General features: G+C 33.2%; 1 protein-coding gene across 7 annotated transcripts in view; it reads left to right on the forward strand.

Moving 5' to 3' along the window:
* The window catches only part of LOC134227526 (cysteine-rich motor neuron 1 protein-like), a 34,300-nt gene extending 30,026 nt beyond the window's left edge, over positions 1–4,274 (forward strand). For 6 of the 7 annotated variants that reach the window (XM_062709081.1, XM_062709085.1, XM_062709086.1 and 3 more), the window contains exon 3: positions 2,249–4,274. In XM_062709081.1, coding sequence (XP_062565065.1) covers positions 2,249–3,177 — 929 coding nt within the window. In that variant the 3' untranslated portion in view covers positions 3,178–4,274. The remainder of the gene's footprint in view (positions 1–2,248) is intronic. The other variant, XM_062709088.1, reaches the window with a different exon arrangement.
* Positions 4,275–13,958: the final 9,684 nt, after the last annotated feature.

Raw genomic sequence — 13,958 nt, forward strand, 5'->3', positions numbered from 1 at the left:
TCTCGCAAACCCTCCCAGCTAAACGTTGCGTAATTTATGAATGTTTCTTTTGATTAAATGAAATTATCATTTAGATGAAATTGTGTTTTCGTACTATGTTTTGGTGTACACCAATCCTAATACAATTTCATTATTTTGCTTCAGTGCTTTGTTCGCTAATTCCTTTCTAACACCGAATTACTTCAACTTATCCTAAAAACTTGTGATAAATTCGAATTCTGTCCCTTTTTCTTAGTTGTGGATCTTTACGCTTTGGAAGAAGTCTTATTTCGGCCGGAGATACGGGTTTGACTTCATAACTTGAAGATTCATATGCGTACTCTTGCCCCACCGGTTCCTGCGTACTTTTACCCCACAGTCCCAAAAATTATTCAAGTAAAGGTTTTGACTTCTTGGAAAACTAACCAGATTGGTGTTCTGCACCATAAAGTACTCTATACAATAGATTATTGAAATGGTATAATGTTCACCTGATTGAACGTATATACACACTTAACTCATTTCACCGTATTCGGTAAATTTTACCGAAATCTCAACAGCAGAACTGTTCGGTAATTTATTTTACAGATTTTTTGTATTGTTTCCATTGCTCAACTGTCAAAATCACCGAAAATCAGTTAAATTATTTACCGAACAGTTCTGCTGTTGAGATTTCAGTAAAATTTTACCGAATTCAACGATTTATTTTAAGTGTGTATGGTAATGAAATACTAGTTACGGAAATCAAATTATTTTTAGCAAAATGACCAAAAAGTTATCTAACTCCATATCTCCCTTGTTGTTTATTCAAATCGTTTACAATTACACATGATAATAGTTGGCCAGAATACCTGTCAAACTGATGCAGTGCTGCTAGTTTATCTTTTTATTACTTCAAAAATCGAAAACGTACTCTTACCCCACGCGCACTCTTGCCCCACTCTACTCTAATTAGTAATCATCACATGCTAAGGAATCACGCCATTTTCACGAGGAAAACGCCGTAATATTGTGAACCTAAGCCACTTACGTGAATCTTGAATAGAAGCACTACCATGGCTTGAAGTCAATTTAGTGGAAACCAATTGGATTTTGTGATTTTTTTGACAATGAAAATCAGGACGAAAAAATCTCGTTTTAAAAGTATGCGAGTGAAATGGACATAGTGTGTAGGTAAAACGGACATCTTAAGAAATTAAGCATAAAACAGTGAATTTAGTTGATAAATTGTATGCATAAGTTAAGCATCTCTAAAATGAGCCTCTGGAAATAAAAAATGTTGGATAATGATTGATATATTTACTTACAATGATTTAACTAAAAAAGCATGTTACATCAATAAAAATCTCTTAAAAATGCCATTTGAACAAAACTTGGAAATTCGAATTTCCTAATGAACGTTTGGTGTTTTCGGAGGTAAACAATACAAACTTTACAAAATAAAATTTCGTTGAAAATAATGTATGCACTTCATATGGTCCATATTACACCAGAACGTGTCCATTTTACCCCACCATGATCCAATTTCTTTAAAAATTATCAAAAAATCGAATTTTGAGATAAATCATCAATTCAACCAGTACACAATCTTTGGATAGACTAAGTTTGAGATCCTCGAGGATCTCGAGGATCATGCGGATTAGTTTTGCCGATTTCTGATTTAAAAGCTTAAATACTGCACATCAAAAAATTACATTTCAGCCATAAATTAAATCTTCAATAGACAGAATAGTTTTTATTATTTGAATGTAGTAAAACATGTTACAGTCATAATTTGAAACAAGCAATAGCTTCCACTTGTTGGAGTAGCAAATTTGTAGCGATTTAGCTCAAACGGGACCCCTGTCCATTTCACCCCACCTCCCCTATGTATAAAACGACCAGATGGTGTTGCAAAATGATTCAACTGTATGAGAAATAAATGATAAATAGTTCTTTGCACATATTAGTGAATGAATATAATGAATAGTAAAACGTTTTTTTCAGTGATAATAATGCGATTTTACTGCATCCTTTTGTTACGACTTGATAATGAGAATAAATAAAATTGAATTGTTGGATTTGCAATAATTCTAAGATAAGGAAACAAAAAGATCCTCGCATAGGACATATGATAAGTGACATCTTTGAAACCAGTCATATTAAAAAACGATATCATAGTAAATGACCTTCACAAATCTTTCTGCTACCGATATACCGATATACTTTTGAAATGTCCTCATACACCAGTGTTAATATCGACCGATTGTTTGTTTTATTTTCTTTGCAGAAAGGACAAGATGCAAAGACGTAGCGTGTCCCGCGCCGGAAATATGTCCAGAAGATAGCTATTTGAAGCTCACGAAGCATCATTCAAATCATTTTCACCACCATCTCAATAGTAATGTTAAGGACTCAACTCGAAAGAAACGTGCTCTCGCCTACGGCGGACGGCAGAGGGAAACAATAAAAATAATTCCTGGAGCTTACGTTCATCATAATCGTAAACGTAGTATTACCAATGATGAAATGCTTATTCTACAGTGTTGTCCGCAATACGAATGCGCATGCATACCCAATAATTGTGACCAGGAATGTCCAGCAAACAAAATACCTGCAAACACTACCAATCCCACCGAGCAGTTTGGAGTCCCTGGTAATTGTTGCGTTCCCTGCAAGGATAACTATTGCATACATGATAAGAAATATCGCAAGCATGGTGACAGGTGGCTTTCTGACGACTGTACCGACTGTAAGTGTGAATATGGACTAGTAAGCTGTCAGACACCATCATGCAAGATGCCGAACTGTCTGAACTATAAGCAAATTCCTGGCGAATGCTGTCCTGTTTGCGATGACGATGGCATGACCTTCTGTGCAGGTGTAGGGTACTGCAGTATCCACTGTAAATACGGCTATCAACGACAGGGCGATTGCGATCTGTGTCAATGCGCCAGACCACCAACCAATGGATCAATACATACAACAGTGGCATATCCTGAAGTCGAATCAACTACCGGAAAATCTACCGAAAGTGTTGCTGATGTCGAGGACATTGTTCGGAAAGGTCCTCATCAAAATAACTCTTACGGTTTTATTATAAACACATTCTGGATTTATTTAATGTCGTGTGTATTTGCTCTAATACTGATTATAGGGATTATTGGGTGGTACTGTTATTGTCGAAATAACGCCAAGTACGATGCTGTACAAGTATAGCATTAGTGTTTCAATATCTGAAATAATCGAGCACCGTAAAGATAGCAGGTGATGTATAGAACTATCATTTGACAAATATGTACACCTATTTGAATTATTATATTTTGTGTTATTACTGCAATTGTTATCTTTATAGCTATTGTTAGACAGATAATTCAATATTGAAATTTGTAAAGTTTTCAAAGTCTGAATAGTATGCAATGTAAAGAAAGTAAAAGTCTTCCGTAATAAACGAACTGTACGAGGCTCCGGAATCAGACGGTGCACGTATACTTAAAATCTATGATTATAAAACTACACCCACGGTTAAAACAAAATGAAAATATCAGTTGGAAAACTTTGTGATAAATTGTAAATAAATTTGTGTTCCATGCAGTTACGTCGACTTCATTTTACAAATCGAATTTTACCAAATTTGATATATTGTAGAGCTGAGTTAGGACACTTTAGTTAAAACTGTAGAGTATTTTCACTGGTAAAAACACTAATACAAAAAAGTTAAATTTTAAATTAATGATGCTAGACTGTTCCAAGAAAAAAGAAAATGAATTTATTTAACTTAGTTGATTTTCTGGAGAACAAATTTTGAACAATTAGTAGCACCTATTGCTGTTGTTATGAAATTACCGCCGATGGCCGTATGCCTTTGATTTTTAATTACTATTGTTTTTAGAACTATTATTTTATCCTCGAAGTAGTTTTATATGAAAATTGAAAGTATTATTTATTATATATTATTGTTGAAAATGTTTCTTGAACATAAGATAAGTTATATGAGAGGTCAAGACGGTATAGAACGATGATGATATGGTGATACATAAAATAAATAAAAACGAAAATATAATGCTTCCACAGAATTCAATATTCCTCATCAAAACAAAATATACTGCAACAATCATGTTGCCATCGAACATAGAGAAGAACAGTTGTGTCTGGTTTTGAAAAGAAATATCTCATCGTCATATCTACTTTCTATTATTATTCAACAAATACAGAAATGAATCAATAGCCTATTACACCCAATACTATCATCTGTAATAATAGCTGAATGTAATTTTTAACATTAAGTGAGTGATAAATAAATGAAATATCTCCTATTCGCCTCGCTTATATTATAAATCAAAAGACTCTTGGAACTGCAAAAATACTGTGCAAATCTCTCAGATATGTAACGCAAAATTAATTGTTCCAGCAGCATTGTTTGTAGCACAAAAATCAAAATTAAATTTCCGATGATATAGATGTTTAGAAAGTTTTTGATTTCAAGACAAACTTCTTGCCACAAAGTTGATAGTATAGAGAACGTGGATATTAAATATCAACTGTAAATCATATCATTCGAATGTTTTTTTATTCTATCTGTAAATTAAAATGTCAGAAAACATTAGAAACCATCATGTTTGTTATAAAATAGCAGTACATGTACAAGTACATTCAAAAATACATTGTGGCTATCAGTCATGACAGGATTTGAAAAGCACAGCAATATCATGGAAAGTGAAATTTGAGTTGTTAATAAAATATTGAGATAAATTAAACAAAATGAAGTTTGATTCTGCATGACATTTTCCTGCGCTTACAATGAAATACCATTTTTAGCAATTGCTTTGGTTCAGTTTTGAATGTTCATCAGGATGCCAGCTAAAGTGCTTTTTCCGTTTCGCGCTCTTTTCGGACGTGACTGCATATTTAATAATTTCTGTGTGTTGTTCTTTTACCCCGTGAACAATTTCGAATGCGTGTGTTCATCTCCCTAAAATATTATCCGTCATAAAAACAGCTACTCTTTTATATATGTTGCACTTTTATGCAACACGACCTTCCCCTCTTGCTCCGGCAGAAATAGCTTACGTACACAACATTTTAAATTGGTATTGTACGCTCACTGCACGTACGAGCGGCGAGTTGTGTGGCAGCCAGTGCAATCGTAATAGAATACATGTGTAGATATGTATTTCTTCGACTCGTTGGTGCTGTGTGGCGTCTACTGAAATGCATAATTTACTGCTGTTTCCGAGTAGAAGCTTTTCCGTGGAACAAACGATGCTTTAAGCTATTAAACGCCAGCAGGCATCATGAAATGTATGCTTCCTACAAACATTTTCGATGATGAACTGCTGAATTCGCATTATTTTTATGACCGTATAATGTGACTTGTAGGTTGAAAGTTTAAGAATATTTTTTGATCTTTTTACTTTTGTTGTATTTTATTTTGCATACTAAAAGAGTTTTTAAATCATTGTCGTTTTCATTGTGTATTTTATTTCAAACATTTGTCTTAACATATTGTCCATCACTTGTCATAGGACGAGTTTGTACAATCCCATTGAAATTCCACCACTTAATTGTATCTTGACAGATACGTATTTTGACCTCAACAGTAAGGCCGTCTTCAGTGTCTCGTACTTGACTCGACTTACATATTGTCCATCTCCAAGATGAAACCAATAAGCCAAGCATAGATATGTTGGTGCATGTTACGGCGGTTCTCATTTGTAGATTTACAAACAACAACATTGATGTTCTTTCCAAAAATTACTCACAAATAATATTATTAGATATATCTTATTTTCTAAAAAATACTTGAATTTACTCATCCCTTCCCAATATTAAAAGAGCCTTTACAATGCAATGTTATTAATTAAGGATTTGCATTTTCTTAAATTGAAATCATCAGCATCATAAATATGTATATTTGTTTTATTTAATAAATGCACCTTCTTTAATACACCCGATAACCATTAATTTATTTCGTCCTTCAAATGAAGAGAGAATCGCGATAGTGCTAATTGCTTTCTGCAGTCCTTTCCCCATAATAGATGAGGATGATTATTATTATCTTCTTCGGGTGCTATCATTACCACAATTTAGCCTCAAAAACGTACCGGAATGCGTAGCCACTGCTCTTGCTATATACTTTCTGACTGCTCAAATGCAAAGCTGGTAGAACATGGACCTAAAGCTCTAGAAGCGTCCCTTGCTCCCGTGAAAAAAAGGGAAAGAAAATTCCTCATTTACCAAAGCATGAGTTCAACGGATAGGGTAAGAAAATGTAATGTAAGTGTGTTATAAACATGTTTGTCTTCAAATGTTTTTCCGATCGAACTTTTTTTTTGCACCTTTTTTTTGGGCCTACCAAAAGCTCAGTTTTCATATTGCCTTTTCGTGTACTTATAGAATACTCGGTAAAGGCAAAACAGATACGGCAAAGTTTCACCCAAATTCTCAGGACACTAGCATCGCACAACGCGGGCATAATGACATACTTTCAAATGACCAGTACAAAGTTTTACACAGCTGCGCGAATTAAGATGAACGTCTGTTCTCTGTGATATTACCACGAAAATATGCAAGGCAAGTACTTTTTTATCGAATAACTTTATTTTATAAAACTAAAAAAAAATGAACAGAAATTTTTTTTTTTTTAAATACCGCATTTTTTGTATTTAAACATTTTTAGCTACGTATTTTGACCTCAACAACTTTCGACTCTCGATATGACGAGGGTACCGGATTGGTGCGTACCGGATTGGTGGACAAAAAACATTTTGTCCCAAAGGCCCTGTCCTTATAAGAAAAAAATCAATACAAGATATTGTGTTGTTCTTTTATAGTATGGCTAGAAATCTATATCTATATATATGAACAGATGTGTTCTCAAATACAAATCAAATTCACACACGGACGTACAGACATTTGCTTAGTTCGTTGAGCTGAGGTCTTTTGCCTCCCCCCATATTTGACCACGTGTTTTTTTTTCGTGAAAGAAAAATCCTTCCAAAAATCAATGATGATTAGCACACTGACCATCGAACAATTGGTACGATATTGCTAACCAGTGATGGGAAATGTCAAAAAAAAAAAATTCATGGGATTCTCTCGACTTGGTCGAGTCAAGTACGAGACACTGAAGACGACCACACAGTTGTGGTCGAAATACGTATCTGCAAAGATAACGAAAATTAACTGGTGGAATTAAATGGACAGTACTTAATTCGTCTTAGACGGTTGAATACATTCCACTAAAAGAGCTTAATATATTTTTCTGAAACATTTCTTTTATTAGCATGTTGCACAATAAATTTGTTTTAGGAATATTCTTTAATTCATAAAACATGTTTGAAGAGTTCCAAGATTTATTGGCTCTTGATTTATGTATTTCAACCTACCTCAAATGGGAATGTCAAAAAAAATTCATGGGATTCTCTAATAACTTTTTTCAAAAGCTATTTACAAGTCGGATTTTTTTATTGACATGTTATGTTCTAGAACTTTGTCAAACAGATCGTACCTCTAAATACAAAATGTGAGGCATGAGAACGAAATTTTAATAAAATGTCATGTCAATGTTTAAAATGTCATTTGACACTAATTCGGCTCTAACCCCGCCAATTTCAGATTTAGAGCAATGACCATTTAGAAAAAGTTTTAGAATCATTTAAGGACAACATGTTTATATATAAACCACAATTGTAGATAACGTGTGAAAACAGATATATTAGTCCCATGACATCGAAATGACATTTCCAGTCACTACTTCTAACTAAACAAACATTTCTTTCAACCGTCTAAGACGAATTAAGTACTGTCCATTTAATTCCACCAGTTAATTTTCGTTATCTTTGCAGATACGTATTTCGACCACAACTGTGTGGTCGAAATACGTATCTGCAAAGATAACGAAAATTAACTGGTGGAATTAAATGGACAGTACTTAATTCGTCTTAGACGGTTGAATACATTCCACTAAAAGAGCTTAATATATTTTTCTGAAACATTTCTTTTATTGGCATGTTGTAAAATAAATTTGTTTTAGGAATATTCTTCAATTCATAAAACATGTTTGAAGAGTTCCAAGATTTATTGGCTCTTGATTTATGTATTTCAACCTACCTCAAAAGTCTGTCATTGAAATCAAAATCTTAGAAATTTCTTTGTAGTATTTTTAATTCTAAGAATTCTTCTGGGAATCTCAGAATTGTAAAATTTTAAAACATTTTACTATTAGTGACCAATATATTCTTAGGAAAAAGCCACGGGAATTTTTAAAGATTTCCAAAGCTTTCGTTATTTTAAAAATTCAGGATTTTGATAGCATTGAGTCCGATAGCATTGACTTTCCTATTTTTGTTTTACTTAATTTCATTTAACTCAATTGGGATATTAGAAAACTAACGATTCATTTCTCAATTTCCTATTCATGAAATTTTTAAAGTTGATAATTTTGGAAATAAAAAAAAATAATAAGGATTTTCCATTATTTAGTTCCATTAAAGATTTCTCGTGATGAATCGAAAGATTATCTTGTTGAAATTCAAAAGACTCCCGTTAAAATCAATTAAAGAATAAAAAAATTCTAGGGAAAAAAATTGTAGAATATTCTGAGAAATTTAGAAGATTTACTCGTGATAATTTAGAGAAATTTGATTGAGGATAATGAAAGAATCCTACTTGAGAATAATTGATTTTTTTTTTCAAGAATGACTATTGTGATTTCTGTAAGGTTTCCCAGGAAGATTCAGAGCAATTTTTTTTACAAACGAATTCTCACTGAGATATATTATGGTTCCCCGGATAAATTCAAAAGAGTTTTGTTTGAGAAATTAAAATGAATTACATACCTTTAAAAACTTCAAAATATTTCTCTTAAAAATAAAAAAACGTAAGTTTAGAAGTAGTTCCTTTAGAAATCAAAACAAAAGCTTTTAGACATTCTTTAAACTTTAAAATAATTTCCATTGAAAATGTAAAAGATATTCCTCGAATCACAAGACTATTTTTTTATTAAAAATTTAGGAAAATTTAGGAAATATTAGGAATAGATTTCCATGAAAATTGGGAGGTATTTCCCTTTAATTCCTATAGAATTTCATGGAAAACTCAGAAAGAGTTTTCGGGTAGATCAATTTTTAAATTCCCGTGGAAATTAAAAAGAATATTCCAGTGAAATTTAGGCCCATTTTTCATCGAAATTTCAATGAATTTTCCGGGTCAATACCAGAGAATTTCTTGAGAAAAGTTTCGAAGAATTTCCTGAGAAAATTATGAAAAATATATCGCTGCCGGTTAAATTTTCTTTGGATGTGATGCAAAAATCGCTGAGCAAAATTATGACAAATACCGTCACCGATGATTTTTGAACCGGCTAACACCTCTACAACAATATTTTCCAAACAATCTCGAGATTCGTTTTTAGCGTTACCGCCCCACACTACTTTTGACTCCGGGGGCTACTTTGGAATTTTGATTTTCTAAAAAATTTAAACGAAAAAAGTACCAAATTTGAAACAAAAAGATGCCATTCAACTAACAACAAGACACCCGAATGGTGAAAAAGACAATTTTATATTAATTGATGTTATAATTCTTGTTTCAATATATCCAAAGTAGCTCCCGGTTTGTCAAAAGAAGCCTCGCACGACGGTACGTAATTAAATTATTTGTGTTTTTTATCCATTTACCATGTGTATATAAATAGTCTAGAGTTCTTGTGTTATCTAATAGTAATATTTAGGAAAAATCACGTGGTTTCGCCGTCAAACCCCTCCTCTTCATTTGGTCTGGACGATTAAAAAATACTCAGGTAACATTCTGAGTTTTATAACGGTCATGACATGATTTACAGGACGGCTTTCAAATGAGTATAACATTCCATACTAGGGTATGGGTCTCAGAGCCTTCTATGAATACGGTAATGTACCTACATTAATGAATGCAAACGACCGTTTATAAATATTCCAGAATAGGAGGCACCTTCAACGCTAAGTGAATTGTTTTGGCTTTTTTAGAAGTTTATTCAATGCTGTATAGAGACCGATGGCCATGATCGGCCAGAACAGCGTAAAAAAGGATAACGGTGTATTGATTCTTCTTTCAGTGCCATTAAGCAAAGTTTCTTTATGCTTTGTCGAACGATATGTCGACGATTTCCATAAAAGCTTTTGTAGCTTGAAAGCTTTGAAAGCCGTTAGTATCGTGACACATAGGTGTTTTTCGTGAGCTTAACTTCAAGAAGTAACGCGTGGTTGTTTTTCTTTTCGAAGGGAGCTTTTAAAAACAAATCATACTTGTTGACTATGATTTTTTTTAAGTTTTACTATGATTCATGAAAATGAAATATTAAATAGAAACATAAATTAAAATGCCTCTAAACTATTCTTAACATTTTTCCGTTAACCTTCCTAATGTGTGTGTTTGTTTGTTTTTATACATAGAGGGATGAAGGCAAATATGCATCCAGACACCTGAAATTATTACTCAGGGAGTGGGGTTGACGCGGTAGGCAGAAGGCCAGGCTGAGTTACGTCAGGAATTGTCCCAGAGAACAGTGGCTAAAATCGCGTTTTTAGCGCGTTTATTTGATAGTACCTTTACTATGCAATTTAGCGTATTGGTGTCTTCCAGACATTTTACCAGTAAGCTAAAGCGCTTTTTTAGAAGTATTCAGCTTACTGATCAATCCCCCTAAAAGTGAGATAAAAAATATTGTTTGCACTTCACATCATAAAAGGATTCTTCATTATTATTATTATCGTCTTTATTCTTCATGAAAGTTGTAGCAAAAGTTCTCCTGAAAAACTTTGTCCAAGACACCAATTCGTTATTCCGTTACTTTAGGAGATTTTTTTTACGTTTTATGCATTATGCATTTTTTTTTTCTTACATGGGTTTTTCATCATATCTGTTTCATTTTTATTTCCACATTTTTTGCATATTCTAGAAAGTTTCAGATAATATTAAAATACGCCGTTTGGTGGCTATTGTGACTTAAAAACTTGAAAAATTAAAAGTTATGATAGTTTTTTTTATTATTTTTTTGGCATATTTGATTTATCTGCAACTTGACAATGTTTAAATTGTGTTGTGACAGTCAATCTCATATGCATAACAAAGTACAAGTAACCAACTTTAAGTTAATTCCTGAACTATAGAGTTGTAAGCGAATGTAAGATATATTTCATTAAAAAACATGTTATACCATGCAAAGCAAAATCAATCTCCCATTACAAGGAGTTAATTGATCAGCGCACCATGCGTCTCCATATGCTTGTATGCTTATCAAGGAATGTAATTGTCGCTGAAAAATGCAGAAAAACAAGCAACAAAAGAGAATAGCGATAACTCTTTGTCCTCGTGTGCAGAGGATAAAGACATTGTTGCGTTCCATTTTATTTGCAACAAACATGGAGAGGTAATTGTTGTGAACTTTTCAAACTGCGTTAACTTGTATATTTCAGAAGTAAAACACAAATCATGTCAATAGATGGTTAAGTTTATGTCTAAACAATGATAACTGATACTAATTTAACCAAAAACATCATCGAAAACCGACTATTTCCCAAAATGCGCGGCAGACAATCATTGTCCTATTCTGTTGCAGTTTGGGACAAACGCTTATTGCGAGTTGAGTTTGTCCCAACATTTACAAGAGAGGACAATGTTGTTGTCATTGACAATGTTGTTATTTTATATTCCCTGATGCTTATTGCTTATACATCGAACATGTTCAAAGCTAGTTGACATAAAAAGCAATAAAGGCTCCCCCAGACCTAAGCGATTTCATCGCCGCGACGGCGACCACTAGTCGCCGCGATTCTATCGTTGGGTCGCTGCAAGCCATGTTCCATTTATGCTTCCATACCATCCCACAGTGGCTAAAATCGTGTTTTGAGCGCGTTTATTTAATAGCACCTTTATTATCCATTTTAGTGTAACAGTTTCTTCGAGACATTTAATCAGTAAGTTAATGCGCTTTTTTGGAGGTATTCAGCTTACTGATCAATCCCCTTATAAAAAAATATTTTTTCCACTTCATAACATATAAGGTTTGATTCTTCATAAAAGTTGCGGTGGTTAACTTAATCTAGAATTAAAAAAACACCTTAATAAAGAATTTAAAAAAAATCATAAAAGTTGTAGCAAAAGTTTTCCTGAAAAACTTTGTCGAAGACACCAAGTTTGTAATTCCGCTACTTCTAAAGATTTTTTACGTTTTATGCTGACAACCCCTTAAAATGGGTTTGCATCATATCTTTTTCATTTCTACGTTTTTTGCATGTTCTAGAAAGTTTCAGATAATATTAAAATACGTCGTTGGGTTGCTATTGTGACTTAAAAACTTAAAAAATGAAAAAAGTTATAACAGTTTTATTGGATTTTTAGGCATATTTGATTTAACTGCTACTTGACAAGAGGCAAATTTTGGCAGAACTTTAAATTAATACCTGAACTGTAGAGTTGTAACTGAATGTAAGTAATGTTTCATCAAAAACCATTTCCTACTTTGCAAGGTAGAAATCAATCACCTGATGAACTAATGCACCAAGCGTCTCCTTAAATATGTTTGACATCGAACATGTTCAAAACTTGTTGGAATAAAATGCAATAAATCTCCAAAAGTAATGAAATTACGAGCTTGGTGTCTTCGACAAAGTTTTTCAGGAGAACTTTTACTGCAACTCTCGCCAAGACTTATATCTGCCATGTTGTAAAGTGGAAAAACATATTTTTTCATCTCACTTTTAGGGGGACTGATCATAAGGCTGAATACTTCCAAAGAAGCGCGTCGACTAACTAATAAAATGTCTCGAAGACGCCATTACGATAAATCACATAATAAAAGTACTATTAAATAAACGCGCTAAAAACACGATTTTAGCCACCGTGCGCTGGTTTAAAATTCCGGAGAAGCATTCGTCAAGAAAATTCATAGGAAATTACGAAGAGTTTATGGGGCAAATTTGAATAGTTTTCAGAGTTTTCGCAAAAAAAAATTTGAAGGTGTTTAGAGTCTTCGAGGAAACTTTAAAGCGTTTCTCGAGAAAATTCCGAGGAATTTCTCATGGAATATACGAAATGTTTCCCGATGAAATTGCAATAAAGCGTTTGCCTAGAAATTTCAAAAAAAAAAATCGCCTGAGGAAATTTTGAAGCGTTTCGCAGAAATTAACGAATAGTTTCCCAAAGAAAATTTCAAGTGTGATGAAAGCGATGAAAAAGAGAAGCGTTTCCGAAGAGTTTCCGAGGAATGTTTGAAGATTTTTCCGAAAAAAAGCGGACCGTTCCGCGAGAAATTTCGAAGATTTTTTAGAAATATCCAAATAGTTGCCCGGAAAATTTAGAAATGTTTTTTCCAAAGAATCTTAGAAAAAGTTTTCCAAAGAATTTTCGATGCGTTTCCGATTCTTCCAAAGAAATTTAGATATACCGAGGAAATTTTTAAGAGTTTCCCTAGGAAATTCCAAATAGTTTCCCAAGGAATTTCCAAACAGTTTCTTCAGGAAAATTTGAAGCGTTTTTTGAGGAGATTCCAATGAGTTTGCCATGGAATGTACTCAAGTAAGAGTTGCCGGTGGACATTTCGAAGGGTTTCCCGTGGAAATTACAAAGAAATTCATAAAAGAAATCCTAAGAGTTTTCCGTAGAAATTTTGAAACGTTTCTCGAGGAAATTTCGAAGTGTTTCTCGGAAAAATTTCAAAGCATTTTTCAAAAAAACAATCTGTAAGAAAATATGGGGAACTGCCGAGAAATATAGCGAAGAGTTTCTAGAAGAAATTTCGAAGCGTTTCCCGAGGAAATTTCAAAGAGTTTTCCAACATCCGAAGAGTTTCGAGATGAATATTGGAATAGTTTTCCGTGGAAATTTTGAAACGTTTCTCGAGGAAATTTTGCATCGCAAATTCTAGTGCTTCTCGAGAAATATCGGTTTTTCGATAAAATCCTAAAGATATGTCTGAAGAAATTTTGAAAAATTATTCTCAAAAATTGCAAGGAATACAC

The sequence above is a fragment of the Armigeres subalbatus genome, chromosome 3, assembly GCF_024139115.2.
Source record: "Armigeres subalbatus isolate Guangzhou_Male chromosome 3, GZ_Asu_2, whole genome shotgun sequence".
Classification (NCBI taxonomy): domain Eukaryota; kingdom Metazoa; phylum Arthropoda; class Insecta; order Diptera; family Culicidae; genus Armigeres; species Armigeres subalbatus.